General features: G+C 42.1%; 1 protein-coding gene across 4 annotated transcripts in view; it reads right to left on the bottom strand.

The window, feature by feature from the left end:
* SSUH2 (ssu-2 homolog) overlaps positions 1-22,774 on the bottom strand; it is a 44,260-nt gene that overhangs the window by 4,356 nt on the left and 17,130 nt on the right. The window contains exons 7-14 of one of the 4 annotated variants that reach the window (XR_014560621.1): positions 22,649-22,711; positions 21,781-21,881; positions 16,757-16,849; positions 15,513-15,618; positions 13,792-13,899; positions 10,258-10,845; positions 9,369-10,182; positions 8,160-9,317 (exon numbers count right to left, since the gene is read on the bottom strand). Coding sequence is in view for 1 of the 4 variants with exons in the window: in XM_083724937.1 (XP_083581063.1) it covers positions 10,699-10,845; positions 13,792-13,899; positions 15,513-15,618; positions 16,757-16,849; positions 21,781-21,881; positions 22,649-22,711 (618 nt within the window). In the remaining 3 variants the exon portion in view is untranslated. Of the gene's footprint in view, positions 1-8,159; positions 10,846-13,791; positions 13,900-15,512; positions 15,619-16,756; positions 16,850-21,780; positions 21,882-22,648; positions 22,712-22,774 lie in introns of those variants that run through there. The other 3 variants (XR_014560620.1, XR_014560619.1, XM_083724937.1) reach the window with 3 other exon arrangements.

The following is a 22,774-nucleotide window of genomic DNA, read 5'->3' as shown; positions in this document are numbered from 1 at the left end:
TTATGGCAATCAGCACGCACCCCTTATCATCCTCAAAGCACTCTTGACCTCAGACTCTTAAAGCTACAGCCAGCCTTCATGGCTCTGCAAGAGGTACTGCCCTAACTTTTGCTCACTCCCACTGGGATAGTTCCTTTCATTCAGTCAAATATAGGGTGGAGCACATGAAATGTCCTTGCCTTCCTCCAAACATCTGGCTATCATTACTGCACTGCGCTGCTCTGAATTTAAAAGAAACGGAGACAAGAACTTTTGTTTTTAATCAGGGATGTGGTGGTCCCAGCCATTCAACACTGAGTATGTCCAAACAATCTGATGTCTAATGGCATACACATCAACTGATACAATCGAGAACACTAGCACATGTGCATTAGCATAGCATGCAAAGCAATTCCTATCACCACAAAGATGGAAAGATGAGTTTATGCTTTCACTCACTCGGTCTAGTTTTTAAATGTAGGCACTCTAGGGCTGGATGATATATCAATATCTCATCCAAAACTGGTTTGAAGTCCATATCTTGATATCGGTTTTTATAGTTTTTGACCTTCCAATATATTGTGAATCACGAGGTGTGGTTTTTTGGGGAGGGGGTGATATTTGTCAAAACCAGTTTCAAGTCCGTATCATAGTATTGGTTTCATAATTTTTGACCTGGCAATATACCACAAATCATGATGTGTGTGCTATGCAAAAATCACCATGTGGGGAAAACTGTGAAGCCAGCCAATGCCTCTATATACAGTGGTACCTCGGGTTAAGAACAGTGGTACCTCGGGTTAAGAAGGTCCGTTCTTAACCTGAAACTGTTCTTAACCTGAAGCACCACTTTAGCTAATGAGGCCTCCTGCTGCCGCCGCACCGCCAGAGCATGATTTCTGTTCTCATCCTCAAGCAAAGTTCTTAACCCGAAGTACTATTTCTGGGTTAGCGGAGTCTGTAACCTGAAGTGTATGTAACCCGAGGTACCACTGTAGTTCCATCCTTATTTCAGACATTGTTCTATATTGGTATATTGAAATGTTTAGCTGTTGAGGTATCACAAAGTTGAAAACCAAGTATCGCCCAGCCCTGCTATACAGCAGCCTTCCACTACCTGGTGGCTTCCAGAAGTGTTGAACTACAACTCCCATTGGCTTGGTCAGTGATGATAGGAGTTGGAGTCTAGCATCCTCTACCACAAAGGGGTCCATTCCGATGCACAAGAGTTAGAATTCAAACTTACTGATTATGAAGAATTAAGTGAGATACTATCAGAGTGCTATTTATTTAAGGAGCCTGGCAAAATGTGAAATTATGTTGCTTGTGCAAAAAGCCTCCATTCTGGATTTTGCCTGCTTTCACAATAGCTTCAAGGACAGCAATATAGTCCCAGATACTAACAGAGCCCTGCTGTTGTGCCTCCACACCAATGAGAAGATAAAGCTTCCAGCAGCAGCTCAAGTAACAGAAAATGCCATCTGCCCCGGGAAACCGAAGAAGGCTAGGAGAAGATGATAAAGCAAAGAAATAAAGCTGGAACACACACGGTTTCATATCAACTTCCAAAAACATCTGAAATGTGCTTTCATGGCAAAAGAAAAAGAAACATTCTCATGTTCACTTCTAGTAGTCCTTCTTTGAACCAGCACATGTAAGGAAGTGAGGAGAAAAGCTTTTTTTATTTACCACATTCCCTTGATCCTCCCCATTTTCTACTTCTACAGATAAATCAGTTTCAGGCAGTGGGGAATCTGCCAGAAGGACAGGACTAAAACAAATATTTTGATAGCTAGAGCTTGGTCTAAACTAGTAAGGTTGTAAATGCTGCTACCATAAATAAGTTATTTTGACTTTATTGCAGTGAAATTTCTGAAGTGTACAACTTCCAGAAAGGTAGCACCGGGGGGTGGGGGTGGGGCTACGAAGATCAAATTATACTGTGGATTCAGGAGAGAAGGCATTGAAACAACCAAGATGTGAACTGGTGATGTGAGATGACAGTTTCCTTCCTTGGTTTGCTAGAGCTTGCCGTTTGCCGGCTCGGAATGGCTAACTGCATAAAACATGAGACTAAACATCTTAAAACAACAATCCAATCATAAAATCCTAATGGTAACAACAGCAGTTGGCATGGCACATAAATCATATGCCAAATAAAACGTGAACCTCCAAATACCTAGCAGGACAGACCAGCCTTTCAACGCTGCTTATGAAAATTTAACAGTGATATACCTATTAGGTCATCCTCCTGACCTGGGAAGTCTGTAGCCCTGCAGAGAAAGAACCATCCTGCTTTAAACAGGGCTTCCTCTGCAGGTTAGGCTGACAATATTACAGCACCATGCTTTGAGAGTGTGGTAAAGTGGGAGAATCTCATGAAGGTGATGTTTCTTCTTTTGCCAGAAAATAGCCAGAGAGATAAGGGATTTTCTTTAAAATTCCTTATAGAACAGCATGTTATTAAGGAACACAACTCTCACCATAAATCTTTCCAGGTGCCCTTTTAACATTCTCCCAGCTGCAAGGTGACAGCTTAGCCCTCAAGAGATCCCACACAGCTGGGGGAACGTCTAACAATGCAATCCTGTCTTTTTTTATTCTTTGAGACCATGACACTTATTCAAAGTTTAATGACTATGGGGCTGCACCCTAAATGATTCCAACATGTAGACAGAAACAATTGTGTGGCTCTTCTCCATGGAACGGGTAGTGCCCTCCCCGTGGGGTACCAATGCTACGGAAAAGACCCATGCCATTGATGGCGCTCACATGACCGAGTTAGGGACGCAGGTGGCACTGTGGTCTAAACCACTGAGCCTCTTGGGCTTCCCGATCAGAAGCAATGGGGTGAGCTCCCGTTGCTCTGTCCCAGCTCCTACCAACCTAGCAGTTTGAAAGCACATCAGTGCAAGTAGATAAATAGGTACCACTTCAGCGGGAAGTTAAACGGTGTTCCCATGCGCTGTTCTGGTTTCGCCAGAAGTGGCTTAGTCATGCTGGCCACATGACCCAGAAAAACTGTCTGCAGACAAATGCCTGCTCCCTCGGCCTGTAAATTGAGACGAGCGCCGCAACTCCATAATCGTCTGCGACTGGACTTAACTGTCAGGGGTCCTTTACCTTTTTCTTTACATGGCCAAGTTATTTATTTACTTATTTTAAGTATCTGCACCCTGTCTTTCCACTTTGAGAAGTTCTTGAGGTGGCTCCCAATATAGAATTTAAAATCCCGACGAAAGATCACATTTTTAATTTTATTTAAAAAATAATAATTAAAAACGGCTGAGCCTACATTGCTATCATTATTGAGGCAGCAACATCACTACAATAAAACAGGGAGAGCCATTAAAAACTCAGCCAGTGTGGTGCCTAAAATATAATAATGGTGGTATCAGGTGTATCCCCCAGAAGCCGCAATGGATGTGTAATACCTACCTAAGCTCCAAAGGCTGCAGAAGATGAAGCCCCCATCACGTTTGATCCACTCACAGATAGATAACTCCTACATAGCTAGGAGAACATTCAAATGCACTCACGTCTACCAGTAATTGTGTAACTGTGTTTTTGTGCTGCAATCATGGGAAATACAACAGGAAGCTCAAGTATAGCCTACCTATAAAAATGCCGCCGCCACAAACAGCATGTGGCACACAGAATTTGCATAGCAGCATTTGAGGAAAATGGTTGAAAACTGCCGGGACTTATTCTACACTTGCCCTAAGACTGCACTTAGAAAATCCTATGCATGTCGGCTCAAAAGTAGGCCCCATTCAATGCCTGAAACAATGAGAAGCTGACTGCTGATTTCTAAAATGAAAGAGGGTTGGATTTTAACTCCTTGTCCAACTCCTTCACAATAAAGATTCTTTCTCGAAACCTCTCTAACACTTTTTCTTTATGATACCCAGAAAGCTGAAGGAGTAATTATGTACTTTATTGGTATCGTTTCCCGATTTTTGTTGAGAAAGTGGCATTTGATATCACTCTGTGCTATCGCTACAATAAATGAGATGTTTACTGTTCCGACTAACAACCAGCCAGGGTAAAGTAGGTTTCTGAATCAACTGCTTTGTGGATGATGTAACCATGTTTTGTTTCACTAGGAAGAAAATGTGCATCTTCAGAAGGAAAAAGCCAAATATGGCAATAAATTAGACTGAAGCAATGCCCTAAAATGGGATTTTGTACTGAGATTAATTAGGACAATTCAGAAAGGGTAGACCGCATTGTAAATGCAAAATCCCTTAAATGTATTTACTACTGGACAGTTGGAAGCGGGAGGGAACCCACTAGGCTTTGGAAAGGGGAAAAACCAGCCCAATTCAAGGAAATTTTCTCCACAAAAATGAACTATGTCAGGAGGTCAGTATGTGAAGAATTTCAGAGCTAGATGAGTGGATAGACCAATACAGGAGATGTTTCACATGGCTCTTCTTTATATTTGGCATTTCAGGACTGGAAGAAGGAATCCTTTTAACATAGATCTAGGGGCATTTCTGTGTGTTTGAGTTATTTTATTATAATTCTTTTTTATTCAGTATGGGGGTTGTTGTGTGGCTACTGCTCCACACAGCAATAAAACAAACATTCCTGTGATCTTCCCACATGATGGTATGGTATGTTGTTGTTTTTTAGCAGAGATTATCTGTGTGCATGTGTGAATCAGCCCAGGAGTAAGGTGTTGCTCTTATTCACTAAACCATTTAGCACAAAACTGTAGTTTTTCTCAATCTGGAGTCATTCTCGCTCACCCTAAACATGCTGCTTTCGGACCACATTGATCTTGGGTGGGTGTGGTTACTTGACAACAATTTAAAATCTTCTCCTTGCTTATCTTTGCCTTTTATTCCCTGAACATGCCCCAAGTGAAGGAAGAAGGTAATGGTAATATTGGTTTATGCTCACCCACAATGTCATTGGGCAGGTGTGGATACAATACCCATTGCTGAGACTGCCTGCGTCTGTTTCCATACAGACACACTGTGGGGTAATGCCAAATCAGTCTGCAATGAGCTTTTATTTTCAGAATGAAACCCATTGTTCAAAAAGTGATTATGCAATATATCTAGATTGTTTGTGGGCTATGTAGAAAGAACAGGTACTCAGTTCCCATTGATTCTAAAATAAAATGCTGTGTGTGCACAGCCCAAGAAAAATGAGATAAATCCAGATGTTCAGCGGCAAAGAACGTAGGGTAGTGGAAAATGTTTTCCCCCTCATACACCATCCCATCCCTCACCAGGCACCTGATTCACCTTTACTTCAGAAGTCACCAACTTATCTTTTCACATTCATGCTTGATGTTCTTCAAAAGCTACAAGCAGTCTTGTTGAACACATTTATTATGGCATAGGTATTCATGGAATACAGTCTTCTTCCCCAGACACATGAAATGTTATTGTGAGTTACAGGCATAGACTTCAGCACTTTAATAAATATGCATGTTCATATTCTTATTGATTAATATTGACTACAAGATGAAATAGGCAAAGGAAAAAGGGGGCAACAACGCATCTTCAGAATATCTCTTATACCCTGTTAAGGACCAAAATGAAATTATCCATTTCTAGATTCCAGGGAGAAAGTGTTCTGAGAGCACGCAAATATTATCAACCAAGGGGAAATCTGATATCCTTTGCCTGAAAGGCTCCACCTCTGAAAAGAATTTCCTCAGGATCTTAACAATATTTTGCTGCCCAGGCAAGAGGGAGAGTCCCTTATAGCAATCCAGTCAAAACACCTCGATAGAAAGGGAATTGGCTTCCTCTCTTTTTGTGATATGTGCATTTTCACTATTGGCTACAGGAGACCATACATAGAAAGCAGAGGTATGGTAATTAATTTATCATCCTCGTTAAATTAAATCACATCTTTGATGTTTTACTAAAAGATTTAATATTGGAATAAGCCCAAAGGGGGAGGAAATCAGCTGGCCAAAGAAACACATGGTTCTGGCACTTACAAAAAATTAAGTGTGTTATTAATGGATTTGAGAAGAAGGGCTTTCCTTCTTCACCAGTAATAGGATCAGTGGAGGGAGGAATTACAATTCAATTACATACAGCACAGGCTGAAATGCAAAAAAAAATTAGTCATTTTTATTAAATATGATACATTTAGGTAGTAAAACGTTATGCCAATGCATAGAATAGACAACTTAGATTGTAGGGTGGCCTATAAATTGTTATGTAGCAAATACATATATGAAATAATACTTCCCACAGGGAGCCTCAGGGGTGTGTTCCATTGGGTTCTGAGGTCCTAGGTCAGGCCTATGTAACATGATCCAGCAAAAGGAATCCAGTGATAGTGTCCAGATCATAGAATTGTCACAAGGGAGTGCACACATCTAACAGCCCTTGTGTTAACATCCCTCACAGTCCACATCTCTGTCATGCAGTGTTTTTTTCTGGGGGTACGCAGGGGTATGCATACCCCTAAACATTTTGTGAATCTAACAGCAGAAGAATTTAATTATTTTTTAAAAAATAGTTTCTTCTCTAGCACAGTGAATCATCAGTTCCATTGCTACCCAAGATGACGGCCTCATTTTCTGTCACGGTGTTTCCTCAGTCTCAGACGGAAGCGAGCGTTTACTGTGTAAAGCAGGAGTTGGAATCTAGCACTTCCAATGTGGAAGTTACTGTGAGCTGTCAGCTGTGTAATATGAGGCAATGCATGTTCTTTGTACTTTTCTCCATTTATTGTATTTATTTTTCCCAATTTGAACTATAAAATGGTGATTTTCTGGAGTCAAAATGAGAATACCCCTAAACATTTTTTTTAGGGGAAAAAATGCACTTCTATCAGGAATCTGTCAGGCATGAGTCCCTTTCAGGCATCGGTGACACCAAACCAACAGAAGACACCCAGAAGAGAAGATCACTGTTCTGTCAGGGAAGGGCTGTAGCTCCATGGCGCAGCATCTACTTTGGATGCAGAAAGTCCCAACTTCCATTCCTGGCATCTCCAGGTAGAGATGTTAAAGATTCCTGCCTGGAATCCTGAAGGGCCACTACCAGTCAGTGTAAACGACAGGGAGCTAGATGGATCAATGTCTGACTCAAAATAGTTTCCTGTGTTCCTACATCTCTTTAACGTCTGCTGCAACTTTTCTAAGAGATACCTTCTTTAGATGTGAGTGACTCTTGCTGTACCTTTTCTCATTGTCTATGAGAAAGGGCAGCCTCCTCAGCTCTGCATGGTATCTCACTGCCATGGATTCCAGAGTTGCCTGAGAAAGCCACTCCCAACCTAAGGAGGGGGGGTTGCGGGCTCACACGCCCGTCTACATTCTTGCGGGGCTGGCGCCAGCCCCGTGGGACTCAGGGATTCCCATTCTCATGAATAGTCATCACCCACAGCGCCAGCCAATCGGCTGGCGGTAGGGACGGGCTTACTAAAGGGCATTTAAGGTCGGGGCAGCCCTGGCTCGCCCCCTTTTTTTTTTCCTTACAGCAGCTGCGGTTTGGATCTTCGTCTTACGGCTGCTTGTTTGCTTGTTGCTTTTTCGGTCCGCGTGTTTCCTCCTTTGTTGTTTCAGGTTTATTCGAGCAGGGGTTCATTCAGCTGCGCCATCCACTTGGAGGGCATTTGTGAGCCGCAGAAGCCTTCCTTTTAGGGTTATACCGGCTCCTTAACCCCTTGGGGAGCGCCAAGGGCTGTGCATCTCAGGGGCTCCCCCTGTTGGTGCTTAACCCTTCCCGGTTAGTCCGGATAGTCTGTTAGGGCCAATGCCTAAAGCCAATACCACTCTTACCTGTAATCAATAAAGTTGTGGCTATTTTTCGCCCATTTAACCTAAATTCTGGTGTACGGTGTCTTTATTTACTCCATCTATGGGAGGGGGCGGGAATCACCACGCAAGCTGGTAATACCTCACGAGATATTTATTCCCACAGCTTATCCTCCAAGATTTCGCAGATGAAAATAGAAACACTCCTGTGTATGTGTAACATCATTACTCCCAGACTCGCTGTCTGAATAGCTTCACCCCTCCTGCTATAATATATTGCTAAAGACCTTTTTCTGCCTGCTGTGTGTATTCATTAACTCTGCAATAGCGTGCACTCCTTTGGCTTTTGAAGCCTGGTATCAGAGGATGCCAAATTGAAGGTGCAAGTGGGCTAGAACAACAGTGTAGGAAGTAAAGTCTTATGATCACAGCATTATTATTATTTTAAAAAAAGATATTTAATTTCACAATGCAGCTTCTTTACAACTCATACATATCCAACAACATTTATTACTGTATTTGGTTACACAGTTAACAAACATTTTGTGTCATGTGCATGATCTTGCCTAATTTTTATTTCTTTCTCACTCCATATGCTCCTTTATTTCAGGTAAAAGAAATGCGCTTAATGGCATCTTAAGGCTAACTTTTTAGAAGCTTTTTATTATAAAACGGCATATACTTTCATAAATGGCAACATATCATATGTTGAGCTGGAATTAGGGAAAATAAGAAAAGTCTGTAAAAAGCTGACTTAGAGAAAACGTTTAGAAGTTCTTAAAGGGACTGTAGTAGTGCAAGTTATGAGAAATCTTTATAATGTGCAAAGAAACCCTAATCCAAGATTAATGCTGTTCTTTATTTTGGTTCACCACCATATAGTACCTGTTTGAAGTAGCTATTAAATTTGCATATATAATAGAACGTTTGATGCTGTTTCTGGATGTATGTCCTTTGAACTTATCTGTCAGCAAATTTATGGTTCATAATTTCTTCATAAAACACACTTCTTTCACTCTCTGTATTAAAATTGTGGCTAGATGGTGAAGCAAGGTTTTAAGCCTATTACTTTTAATGAATTGACTTCATACAGTGACAAACTGTCCTTTGTTAATAGGTTGCAAATGTAAGAATGGCTATTTGAAAGAACAATTCTTAATAAACCTGATTAGGACCCGAGCGGTATAATTTTAAAAATAACAATGACAAGATAATAATAAATGCAAGAATGATGCCATAAACACACACACACACACACACACACACACACACACACACACACACACTGCATAGCCTCTACTCTGGTGTGTTTTTGCTACTAAACCAAAACAATTCAGGAGGTTTGTTTTCTTGCCACTGCTTCCCTCTAGTGGACAGTCTTCAAAAGGGAAAATTCTCAGTCCTTTCCTAAAATAAGCATTAATAGCAGTAATCCTGCATAAAGCATTTAACAAAGGTTTGCTGTTAGTGTAAATATGATTAATACAATAAAGAAGAAACCTATCAATGAAGCACCCTATTTTTTTCTTCTGTATCATAAAACAAGATAAAGTAGGTAAGCAAGACAAGGGGGATTCACATAATACAAATGTACACAATACTCAATAAGGGAGTTTTGGTAGGTAATTTTGTGACTCATGAAAATAACTACTTGATGCATGTGGAATACTGGAGATTGTTTTGGTGGTTTCTTGGAATGATTGCTCATAGTTGGCCATGCATTTTTGAAGAGTAAACCTGTATCAGAACTGCACTTCAATAGAGTCCCCTAGACCTACCTTTTGAGAATACTTTTTTCTGCAAAGCATACTGATCTCTGAGATCCAGCATGAAACCTCAATTTGCCTCCTCACCATGGATCCCATCTTCCTTAAAAACTATTTTAAAACTAAAACTACATGCATGTACTGTAGACTAGGGCTGCCATACGTCCGGAATTTCCTGGACAGAAGCTCAACAACTTTTGTGTCCGAATTTTCCCTTTTTGAAATGTAGACCTAATGATGTTCCCATTCTGCCCAGTACTATAGCCCAATCATTAATCTAGTGTGACTTTGAAGCATAAGAAAAAAATATACTCATACAAAAAATACAAATATACTCATACAAAAATATATTCTACACAGTGTAATACACTCGGCTAACGTAGCATCTTTTAAAGTCCAGCTTGCATTTGAGCCCCTCCAAGGTAAGTGCTACATATTTCCATATATTTTAATAAGCCTCTGAGCAAGATCTAGCAGTCTTCTTTGGCTTTGCCCACTAGTGATCCCAAATCAAATGGAAGAATCTAAATTTCAAATCCTTGCAATCAACATATTGGACGGCATACAGGTCTGAGTAGACCCACTGAAATCAGCGGACTTGAGTCCCTTGGTTTCATTGGGCCTATATTGAGTATGACTTAATTGGACACCACCAAGAATATACAGCCTTCAATGGATACCAGTCATGATGGCCATGGTCTACCTCTATTACTGCAGGCAATATGCCTTTGAATACCAGTTACTGGGAATCACAGATGGAAAGAGTGCTGTGGCACTCAGGTCCTGCTTCCAGGGCCTCTGGTTGGTCATTGTCAACCAGGCCTTTGGCCTGATCCAGCACCCTCTTATATTTTTACCCACTGTATTCCATTTAAGTGCTTTTTCCCCTCCATAGTTTATTCCAACATTTTCTTCCTGGAGTTCTTCCTAGTTCCATCACTCCCCCACCCAATTTCTCCATCTATGCAATAAATTTAGCAGATGCTTAGATCCCAAGAGGAACAGTATTAATAATGGCTGAAACTGTAGTGTAAATACAATTAGGTTATAATAATCGCTATGTCTTTTGGTGGCCACTGTGGGCAAGCGAAATAAGACGGGGCTACAGATGGGTAAAAAGATGAATTGATTTGTACCCACAGACACCTGTGGATAATTAAGCAAGATGAACAGCTTGCTTCGTACTAGGAATCCTCCTTGCAAAGTGTCCCACTGTCAGATGATGGTACAGCCACAGCAATACCTCTCTGGATAGTCCAGGGCATGGACCTTGTTCTCCATTCCATAGACGTAATACATGTATGTCTTCTCAGAATACTGGTAGTGGACTTCTGTGACTGGAATTAGCTCTATCGTCTGCCGCTGAGGGACAAAGACAGAACAAGAAGTTATTTGTTTGTTTCTAAAATGTCTTGCTTGCTGTTAACCACAAGGTCTCAGGTCTATTTATAAGAATCAAATATACAATTACAAAAACAGCTAAAAGTGTTACAGTTATACAACACATTAAAAACATTTGAGAGGCAACAGAAAAATATGAAATTAATGGAGTATGCAGAAATGGCGAAACTTACCGGAAGAATAAGAAATCAAGACAATAAACTCTTTAGAAAGGAATGGAAATGTTTTATTGAGTATTTACAAACATACTGTAAACAGATTATTGGCAGGATTGTTGTATAGACCTGCAATTTCAAAAGTGTTTATGAGATAAATATGAGAATAGATAGATAGATAGATAGATAGATAGATAGATAGATAGATGATAGATAGATAGATAGATAGATAGATAGATAGATAGATAGATGATAGATAGATAAGATAATTTGAAGTATGCAGGGAATGACAAAAATAAATGCAAAGAACCACAGAAAGAGGGGGAAGGGAGTTGAAGTTTGAAATGTTAGAACATTTGTTGAATAATTGTTGTACTGTGTATTAACACTCTCTCTCTCTCTATATATATATATATGTATAAATATAATGAAATTTTACATAGGATTGAATCTGCATGGCACAATTCTTTCTCACAGAAAACACCCATACCAATAATCTACAACCATTTATCTTTTTTTTCCAAAACACTTAGAAACAGGGGAGGTGGGATACTTGGTGTAAACATAACTAGTATGTCAGTTCTGGCCTTTGGCACCCGAGACATTTGTTTTGGGGAACAACCCTTTTCCTGTGACCCTTTAAACTGTTTTTCATACTCAATTTTAAATTGTTGTAACCCGCTCTAGGGCCTGCTGGTGAAGAGTTTGGTGATTAATTTACACACACACTTGATTCCTGTGCCTGCAGCCTGAAGTAGGACAGTCTGGCAACAGAGATACCATGTAAAGCTGTAGATCATCCCTCTACCTGCCAAGATGCAGCTGGGAAGGTGAAAATGCCAAATCTGGAAGGACAGGAGGGAATCCTACTTGACTGACACGCAGAAGTGGACATGGCTGTATATGTGATTGGAATGGAGGCAGAACGTGGCCTGTTTCAGCTTTTACTAGGCCAGGATTACCGCCAGTGTTATACACTATGCATGTACCTGACCTCTACAAGTGTGCTTCCTAACATCATCATACGTTAATTTTACCCCACCCCTCAAACGTAGATTTTATTGATGGGGCCCTTATGTGTGGAAGAAAGGTTTATCACAGCAGACGTGTATTTTGTAAGTGTCCCCTCACAGCATCATTGTCTTGAACATACCATAGATCATATTTATGCATATATTCTTTGAGGCAAGTTGCCTGGAGACCTGCTAGGTGACAAGTGACTAATAAGTCTAATAAATAAGTGAAGTTGAAGCAAGCTAGAAAAACCTACGCATGCACTGTTGTGGCTAAATGCAGCCTTCCAGCGCTGCTCCAATCATGTTAGGAGCTCTCTAAGGTGACTGGAAAGAGCCTGCAGGGTGACTGTGTTTTATACTTGTCTCTCCCAACCCTAAGCTAACATTAGAAGTTTTCTTCCATAGTGGAAGAGGGCGCAAAGACTGGATGCTTATTTCATTCGTAAATATGAACTTCATGCCTAAACTCCAGAATTCTCTACAGGGTTATTGCAAGAACTCGTGGGATAATGCATCAAGCCTCTGCATGTTTTATGTGTTAAGGTTTATTATGGTGATTATTATTTCTCAGACATAGTCTGCTGGTTATATTTTAGCATTGAGAGAGTTTCGGGGACAACAAATTGGTTCAATTGATTCATCAGTTGAAAACATGCTTAAAAACCAAGCATTTAGTCAAAATATTTGACTACATAATTCCTTTACCATTGAGGCTGGGAATGAACCCTTTATGAAGGGTGCAGAAGTTACCGTATTTTTTGCTCTATAAGACTCACTTTTTCCCTCCTAAAAAGTAAGAGGAAATGTGTGTGCATCTTATGGAGCAAATGCAGGCTGCACAGCTATCCCAGAAGCCAGAACAGCAAGAGGGATCGCTGCTTTCGCTGCACAGCAATCCCTATTGTTGTTCTGGATTCTGAGATTCAGAATATTTTTTTTCTTGTTTTCCTCTTCCAAAAACTAGGTGCGTCTCATGGTCTGATGCGTCTTATAGAGTGAAAAATACGGTAACTAGCTGCGTAGATGACATGTTGTCTCTATGCCACCTGGTGCTAAAATGAAATAGTGCAGCACGCTATTACAATACAATGTGATTCCATACAACAGGTTCACTTTAAGTATTAGTATTTCCCTGGAATTGTGGCAAAGGAATCCCTCAGGAACACTGAGTAACGCTGAGGTCTGTAGCATGGCAGCAACCTTAGTACATTTTTCAAAGGAGTATTAAGAATGATTATCAGTTAAGAATTGCCCTTTCACTACAAAGTTTTTCAGCTCAGATCAATTGGCTTGTATTCAGAATTCCTGTGAGTGGAACTGTACTCATAGGATGTTCCCACCATTGGAAACAGAATGGGGGAAATGATTTCTGCCTATTCATCATCCCCCGCCCCCCGTAAACCTACTCAAAAGTGTTGGGGAGACAGAATGGAGGGCAGCAGAATGGAAATCACCTCCCTCCTCCTGCTCCAGCAGCAGCCTTCTCTGAATCTCGATGCCTCTTGCAAAGAGAAGGTGCCTTTCCTTTCACAGATTATGATGAACAACAGATAGCTTCATATAGATTCAACAGCATAGAATCAAAAGTGAAAGGAAAGTTGACCAAAACAAAAACAAAACCCCACACATATTTGATTCTCTGAAATTTCCCCCCAGTTTCAAAGTTCCCAATATTTAGCTGGGGTTAAATGTTTGTTTAAATAAAAATCAAAGAAACACATGTCTATTGCATATACCTGTTGCAGAATGTGGGATGTGTTGGTGAATGTGGCCCTGTGCTCTGCAATAGCTCTTTCAGATGCCAGAGAGATCTCAGGGTAAGGGAAGTCAAGAAGGGGATACACCTGCAAATTAAAAAGAGGCAATCAGAATCATTCTCACCCTACTTCACCCATCTCCTTTCTGACCATCCCCACCTATCCTCCCAACCTGGGACTCAGCTACATTAGTAAAAGAAAAGAAAAGAAAGAGCGTGTGTTTTAAATGCGTTACAGCGTTGTGACACCAGATGGCGCTGTAGAGTCCGCTCCTTCGGCAACATGATTTCACATTATGAACTTTCCAACACGTTTTCCTGAAACGTTGTTGTTTTTTTTTATGTGTCTAGATCCAGCCCTGGTTTATTAACACACTAGGCAAATGAGTTAAGGTAATGGCCATTTCACTTAGTCTGCTGAGGCACTGTGTATAATGCATTGTCTAGCAAGATGAAATAAGAGCAACCAGCCACTTTTCTAGTCTAAGCCTGTCCATCACTTTCATCGGTTGCAGGGGATTTGCTCAGCATCATGCTCTGTTAGAGTAGCATATCAGGAGCTGTAGAACCAAAGCTGTATCATTTACATACTATGAATATGAATGAGATGAACATGGTGGATGTGAAATTGCTGGATGTGGTGCATTTTATTCTCCCATTCTGGAATTGTTAATACCAATAGGAAGAACACTGAATCTTCATCAACTGCTCTCAAAAGGCAAACATAGAAATCATAATAGATGATCACCTAATAGCTGAGCTGAGTCTTTGGTATATAATATTGCCATTATGTTTTCAGATTTATCTCTACCAGCAAGAGGAAGAAAAACATGCATGTAAAAATGGAATGTGACATTATCGGAATATGGGAGAGATGTGGCGTGAATGTTATCTATAGAGAGCAACTGCATTGAACAAATACTTAGTGACATACTGGTGGCTTGCTATCAACATCAAACGGGGGAAGCAGCATGGCTCAGGGGAAAAGCACATGCTCTGCATGCGAAAAGGTCCCAGTTTCAGTCCCAGGCATCTCCAAATAGAGCTGGGAGAGAGCCTGCCTCAAATCCGAGACAGCTGCTGCCAGCCAGTGTACTAAGCTAGGCTGACTCGGGGGTTGCGGCACTCATCTCGCTTTATTGGCCAAGGGAGCTGGTGTACAGCTTCCGGGTCATGCGGCCAGCATGACTAAGCCGCTTCTGGTGAACCAGAGCAGCGCACGGAAACGCCGTTTACCTTCCCGCTGGAGCGGTACCTATTTATCTACTTGCACTTTGATGTGATTTCAAACTGCTAGGTTGGCAGGAGCAGGGACCGAGCAACAGGAGCTCTCCGTGTCGCGGGGATTCGAACCGCCGACCTTCTGATTGGCAAGTCCTAGGCTCAGTGGTTTAACCCACAGCGCCACCCGCGTCCCTACTAAGCTAGACAGACCCCCCAATAGTCTGACTCAGTATATAGCAGCTTCCAAGCTTCCTAAGTACAGTATAAACAGAAACATTAGCTCCAATCTTGAGTAGGTAGTCTGCAATCTCATGAGATGTCTGGGCAGATTTCCATTGTCCATGAAGGTAGGGGGCAGAAAGATGTGAGTGAGTTATTGTATTAAGCAGTTCAGCTGCTTCCAGTAATTTTTCACCAAGGTTTCATATGGAAAATACCAGGAGTCATGTTTGGGGGGGAGGCATGTATTTTACTCACCACAGCGTTCTCATCTTTAAATATGTTATCTCCCGTAACTTTATTGAGTAGTTCTCTGGGAAAGTTCAACTGATTCTCATAAATGAATTCATATACATTGTTCTTCCTGCAAGGTAAGAAGGATTCAGAGCACTGTGTCAGTCTATATTGATCATTGTATGGATAAGGCTTTCAGTGTTTACTAGTTATGATTCTACCTCCAATATCGGCAACAGAGGCTTTGGAGACCAGCTGCTGGTGAACACAAACTGGAGGTTGCTGCTCACACATAAACATTCTGAAATCACTTTTGGTCTTCCCTAGACAGAGAAATTATTGTTGCCCAGAGGGGGGAAAACATTGAGAAGTTCAGAATTTTAGTGGGTCCACCAAAAAGCAAAGATAGCATGAAATTGTTTATGCTCTGTGATTTCATTTAATCCAAAAAAACCTACTTGCTTTCATAGTCTGCAATTAAAAAAATAAGAATACACCACCGTTTATCTTGTCAGTTATCATGTTTCCTGTGTATAGCCCCTGATTGGTGTGTGTGTGTGTGTGTGTGTGTGTGTGTGTGTGCGCGCGCGCATTCATACCCCCACCTTATACTTTCAAAGCAAGTAGGTCAAAATGGTTAAGACATATTAGATGGACATGTGGAAGGGGGTGTGATAAAAGAGCTTCTTTTTAAACTATCTGCCTGAGACAGGTGTCTCTCTGCTTCCCATATTTCCTGTGCTAAGCTCACTACTCCATGTTTCGACACAAAACTGTTGTTTTTGTTGTTTTTTAAAAAAAGTCCTCATGGAAAATCATCAGTGAATCTCTCCGTCTAGACACACACTTGTACGCAGTTTCCCTGATATACCCATATTAGTAAAGCCATCTCCCCTAATTATATACATTTTAAATATAATTTTCATTAATAGATGCATTTTTATACACATTTTGCCCTAATATACACATTTGCGCATACATTATTTGGTTGCAGAACTACATTCCAATATCTGGAGAAGTGCACATTTTGAAGAATGGTTTGTTCCAGTTCACAGATTTCAGAAAGTGTGATTTAGGTATATTTGCCTTTAAATTTCTCCCCCACCCCTCCCTATAGGGTCTAGTCTAATGAATATTGCAAAGCACCCACAGAATCTTAGTCTTAATAAACACTTCACACATATGAATTTAAGAGCCTTTGGCAGTCAAGGCAATTAATTTCAGAGAATGATGACAAAAAGAGCAACATCACGTAGAAGACAACATACCAAGTTATTGTTAGCTGGATGTAGTGTAGCAACTTTTTCTCTCCATGGCACGTCGTACAGGTTTTGCTGCCTCTTCCAGAACAGGTGCTGCACCTTTTAGATGTAAAATTGAACTTTGTGCATGTATTGATTTATTCAAAATGTGATCCACCCCATTTTAAGCAGGAGGACAGTATAAAAAAGCACAGCCTAAGAAACTAAATACAAAAAATAAAGATAAAACCAGTAGGCTTGTGACTTGAATTACCACTGAATTTCATCTGAAGGCAAATTTTGAGGCAAATTCCAAGCCTCTGTTCTGGTGAAATATTCAAGAACTGTTGAAGGCACCCAAATAAATGTTAATAAGCTGTACACTATCAGAGAGACTAATCTAGTTTTGTGGTCAGATTTCATAACATCTCAAGATAAAAAATAAAAAAGCAGTAGCTGTGCCACAATTGGGTCAGTTTGCTGGTGTCTGGAAGGGGAGTTAACTCTTTTGCTTGGGTTCGACTCTTCTGATCTGAATCTTCATCTTCCCTTAAAGCTGCTATTTGCCCCAGTGTGGAAGGCAAATTGATTTAGGTCAGGGGGGTAAATGGCACTGAAGAAAGAGTTGCACCCTACTCCAAAACCATAGGCTTAGTCAAATCAAAGATGGGCATGATTCTTCACTGCCTCACCTAGATTGGCCCTAAAACTAATAATATTTCTCAGGGAGTTTTCATATATGTCTCCTTTGGATCCACATAAGCCATCAATGATGGCATCTAGTGAATAGCATCTGGTTCTCCCAATGACCCACTATACCCTTTAAACTGAGTGAGAAACAGAATAGGAAATCAGTTGTCAGAAGGGGAAGGGCTGGAAGTACAGTGGTACCTCAGGTTAAGTACTTACCGTATTTTTTGCCCTATAGGACGCACCGTCCCATAAGGCGCACCTGGTTTTTTTTTTGGGGGGGGGGGAAATAAAGGGGAAAAAATTATTTTCCCCCAGGCGCAGGGCTGGGGCGAGGGAAGCTCGAGCTTCCCCCGACCCCAGCCCCCAAAACAGGCAACGCTCCGCAAGCCGCGGGAGCCCAGCGCGGGCTCCCACGCCTTGCGGAGAGCTCAGAGCACCCAGGCTTCAGCATGCAGGCAACTCTCCGCAAGCCGTGGGAGCCCGGTGTGGGCTCCCACGGCTTGCGGAGAGCTGTGCAAAGCCTGGAGAGCGAAAGGGGTCGGTGCGCACCGACCCCTCTCACTCTCCAGGCTTCAGCGAAAGCCTGCATTCGCCCCATAGGACGCACACACAAAAGTGTGTCCTATAGGGCAAAAAATATGGTAATTCATTCCGGAGGTCCGTACTTAACCTGAAACTGTTCTTAACTTGAAGCACCACTTTAGATATGGGGCCTCCTGCTGCCGCCACACCACCGGAGCAAGATTTCTATTCTTATCCTGAAGCAAAGTTCTTAACCTGAGGTACTACTTCTGGGTTAGTGGGGACTGTAACCTGAAGCGTATGTAACCTGAAGTGTATGTAACCTGAGGTACCACTGTATTATGGTCTTGCTTTGGTTTAGTTCCATTATGAGCCACCCTAACTACCAATGTAAATGTTTAGGAGCTAAAAGGGGGAAGTGTTTTTACCTATTTAACTTCAACACTCAACAGCGAGTTGCTCGAATTGCATGATTTGTGGCAGCACAGAGATCACTGAGTAACAAAGATGTCATTGAAGGAAATGAAATGCTCATCTGCACAAAATGGCCATTTCCCTACAAAGCTATAGAAGACTAGGTGACCCTTTTCAAGGAAAGTGCCATTCTGCCTACAACAGATGTAGAAAGCATATGTTTGTTCTTGGCAAATTTGGATTGCATCAACATGACGAAGATTAGCAGCAGTTAACAGCTGATTTATGAAAGCACTTTAAGATGTTGCTAGCCCCAATGGATCCCGCTTTCAAAATTATTGCCACGATTATCCCGCAATGCCATCTCTGTTATTTTAAGCATAATGGAGCCTAATAAAAACAGTTTAGAAGAATGGTGAGCTACTTTGCATCACTTAAAGATAATTTGTAAAGGCAATTAGTTCAGCAGTCGGAGAAGCAGAAGGGCAGCGGTTCTGCATACTGCAGACAACCTGGGAGGAGAAGGTGTCAGAAGAAAACAAGGCTCTGTAAAATATGGTACAGTCGTACCTCGTTTTGCAGCCAGGATCCGTTCCAGAGCCCCAACCACTAGCCGAAAAAGATGCAGGGCAAAGCGCTGCATTTGCGCTTCTGCACATGTGTGAGCGGCAAACCCGGATAGTAGCCCGTTCCAGTACTTACGGGTTTGCCACGGACGTTCGCCAGAATGGACGCTAGATAAGGCAGACGTTCGCAGAGGTTACAGATAGGTAGCCGTGTTGGTCTGCCATAGTCAAAACAAAAAAAATTCCTTCCAGTAGCACCTTAAAGACCAACTAAGTTAGTTCTTGGTATGAGCTTTCGTGTGCATGCACACTTCTTCAGATACATGTGTATCTGAAGAAGTGTGCATGCACACGAAAGCTCATACCAAGAACTAACTTAGTTGGTCTTTAAGGTGCTACTGGAAGGAATTTTTTTTTGTTCGCAGAGGTATTACTGTAAATGGAAAATGGAAGTCTTTCCATGGGATTACCGGTAGGTGAGATTTGGATCACTCAACCAGATGGTGTCATCAGCCTTGTTTCTCAATGATAATGTGCCTAACAAAACCTATCAAAGTACCTCTGAGCCCTGAGTACCTCTGTATAGACATAACCTTCAAAAATATTTTCCTTGTATAAAAAGTTAATGTTGGGCTCAGAGGTACTTTCATAGGTTCTCATATGCACTTTATCATTGTACAGATGAGATTTAGGAAGTCACAGCTCATCTACAGCTTGAGGGTGTCAGACCTATTTGGAATGGAAATCCGTCAATTCAATACTTAATCATTGAAGTTTGGCTGGTTTGCATTGCTGGGCAGTACTATGTGGTTGCTACAGTGGTACCTCAGCTTAAGTACTTAATTCATTCCGAAGGTCTGTTCTTAACCTGAAACTGTTCTTAACCTGAAGCACCACTTTAGCTAATGGGGCCTCCTGCTGCTGCTGCGCCGCCAGAGCACAATTTCTGTTCTCATCCTGAAGCAAAGTTCTTAACCCGAGGTATTATTTCTGGGTTAGCGGAGTCTGTAACCTGAAGCGTATGGAACCTGAAGCGTATGGAACCCGAGGTACCACTGTATTGCTATTGCTATTGCTGCTGCTATTCTTATTCTTATGCTTATGCTTATTGAGTAAACGGATAAAAGCCCAAAAATGTAGAATCTGTTGCGAAGAAATGAACTGGGTTTACATTTTTCTTACCCCTTTTGTTCCTTCTTCTCTGTCTCCCCTGTGTACCTGCAAATGCTGCAAGGATCCCCCCCTCCCGAGTTCAGGAGAGCCCATTAACTCCCTACTTTTGTCCCTGCCAGCCCCAATCTGGATGGACATAGTGCTTGCTATAGTGCCTGCCAAGTATACTGCAATGTTCTCAGCCTTTACCTAGAAGGACAGCCTATCCATGTCCTCCATAAATAGAAATCCAGTTACCTTGCCCTTCCCTGGAGCTGGGCATGCAGGCTACTCAGGTTCTGAGCCTGTGCACATAGCAATAGAAGAAGAAGAAGAAGTAGAAGTAGAAGTAGTAGTAGTAGTAGAAGAAGAAGAAGAAGAAGAAGAAGAAGAAGAAGAAGAAGAAGAAGAAGAAGAAGAAGAAGCTAACAATCTCCTTTCCCTTCCTCCCCCACAACAAACACTCTGTGAGGTGAGTGGGCCTGAGAGACTTCAGAGAAGTGTGACTAGACCAAGGTCACCCAGCAGCTGCATGTGGAGGAGCGGGGAAGTGAACTCGGTTCACCAGATTACGAGTCCACTGCTCTTAACCACTACACTGGGGAGTCATGGGACTGCTGGGCTCACACCTAGGAGGTACCTGTAGGCCATCCCATATATGCAGTGCCTGCATGTCTAGCAATGCATTTGATGGGTCCGTTGAGCCGTAGGGAGATCTTGCCTACATATTGCCACCACAAAAACATGGCCAGCATGCAGAGGTGCTCACCTTTTATTTATTTCCCTGTATGCCAGTGTGGAACACAGTGTGAGACTAGGACCTGGGAGATCAGAGTTCCAATCCCACCCAGCCATAAAGCTATCTGGGTGACCTAGGGGCAATGACTGCCTCTTAGCCTTACCTACCTAACAGGGTTGCTGTGGGGATTAAATGAGAAGGGGGACAACCATGCCTTGGCTGAGCAGAGGGCATGAAATCATCCTCATTCCTTCTCTTCTCTTTCTGGATTAGAAAGCTTCTATGGGCAGCCCTCCTTAGTGTTATGTACTGAAGTTCTCACCCTGGGCCAGCAGGGGGATACTGTAGTTAGTTTTCACTCAGGTCCACGTCAGTTATTTTAGGTGGGAAACCCTGGGTTGTTGTTGCTACAATGTTGATAGCTGGCTGCCTATAAAAGCAGGCCGGCTGAGCTGTTTGCTGTTCAGTTTTCTGTTCCAGCTTACACAATAAAGAGCTGCTTTGGAGAAATCGCTGTGTCGTCTGCCATGTCTACCCACTATTTAACACTTAGCTTATGAATAACCAGCTGCGGGTGGGATAGCAGCACACCTACCCCTCACCCCAATTCGGCCAGGCTTCCTTGCATGGAAAGAAGCATCTCTGTCACCATGGCAACACAGTCAAGCCTCCCTTTCATGTCAGCTCTTCCTTTCAGGTAATCGGTGGTTCGGCTAATGGGGCAATCACTGCAGGAAAAGCCTCTAAGAGCTGCTGCGATAGATATACGTATGTGTGTATGCCTTTACTTTTGGATTGGGATTTATCGTTTTATAGTAGGACTCCCTTGATTTATTTAATTCTTAAGTTCCTTTGGTGTTGGCAGAAATTATCCTAAGTATTTAATAAGTAAAGTAGTATCTATCAGAGAGAGAGAGAGAGAGAGAGAGAGAGAGAGAGAGAATATCCCACCTCAAAAAACTTACCTCTTACGTCCGCTACCTGAACACATCTGGCATCGCTTTTGATGTTTCAGGTGTTTCGCTTTTGCTTTATGTCTGGCTCCACTGCATGTCACACACCTCATCTAAAGGTGCACCACAACAACAACAACAACAGAACAGATTACACGATTCTACATAGCTGTCAACTGTCCCTTATTTGGTGGGAAAGTCCCTTATCCCAGCGCTGTCTCCCGCTGCTGTCCCTTATTGATGATGTCAGCCAGGGAGGAGGGAGGCTCCAACTGTGTTGCTTGGCTGCGTTGCTCACCCAATAAGGAGTCTAAGAATGACTAGGGGTGGAGCTTGCATGCCTTGTGCCAATCAAATCGGCCGCGTTGCCTGGGGACTCGCCTTTGCTCAGTGCTTCCCAGCGGAGAGGTGACGGTGGTTTCCCTTGCTGCATCCCCTTTGCCAGGTTGCTGTGCTGTGGGAACCACCGCTTGAGGCTTCGTTTGACTGCTGGCTGGGCTTTCTGCCTTTGGCTCGGAGGTGCTCAGAAGTTGAACATACCTGTGCTCGGAAAATCCCTTATTTTGGCTCCTGATCCCTTATTTTCAAGGCTGCTGGTCCCTTATTTTCAAATCTGTAAGTTGATAGCTATGTGATTCTAGAAGTAACAGCTTTCCCCCAAATGTCAGAAATGTCTGCCTGAACATGCCATTCCCCAACACATTTGGTATTTTTAAGTATGCAAGGCACTGCTTTCCTTCTGGTGTATATATGGATTTTTCAACACAGATTACAACATGAAATGACTAAACAGGATTGCTGTACAAGTGGCACAAGTGATAACACTGAGAACACAGAAGAAGGAAGGAATTGAACTGGAGAGTACACAGCCAATACTCACTCTGCCGGCACCATGACACCCACTGCATTTGTATCGGCCACGACCATGACACTTGTGGCATTCCTGAAATATAAATGGTGCACAAATACAGATTTCTGCCAAGTATTTCCAGCAATTGCATGCCAC

Source organism: Podarcis gaigeae (genome assembly GCF_964106915.1).
Source record: "Podarcis gaigeae genome assembly, chromosome: 2".
Classification (NCBI taxonomy): Eukaryota; Metazoa; Chordata; class Lepidosauria; order Squamata; family Lacertidae; genus Podarcis; species Podarcis gaigeae.
The sequence above is the reverse complement of the archived record's forward strand: the minus strand, read 5'-3'. Positions and strand labels throughout refer to the sequence as shown.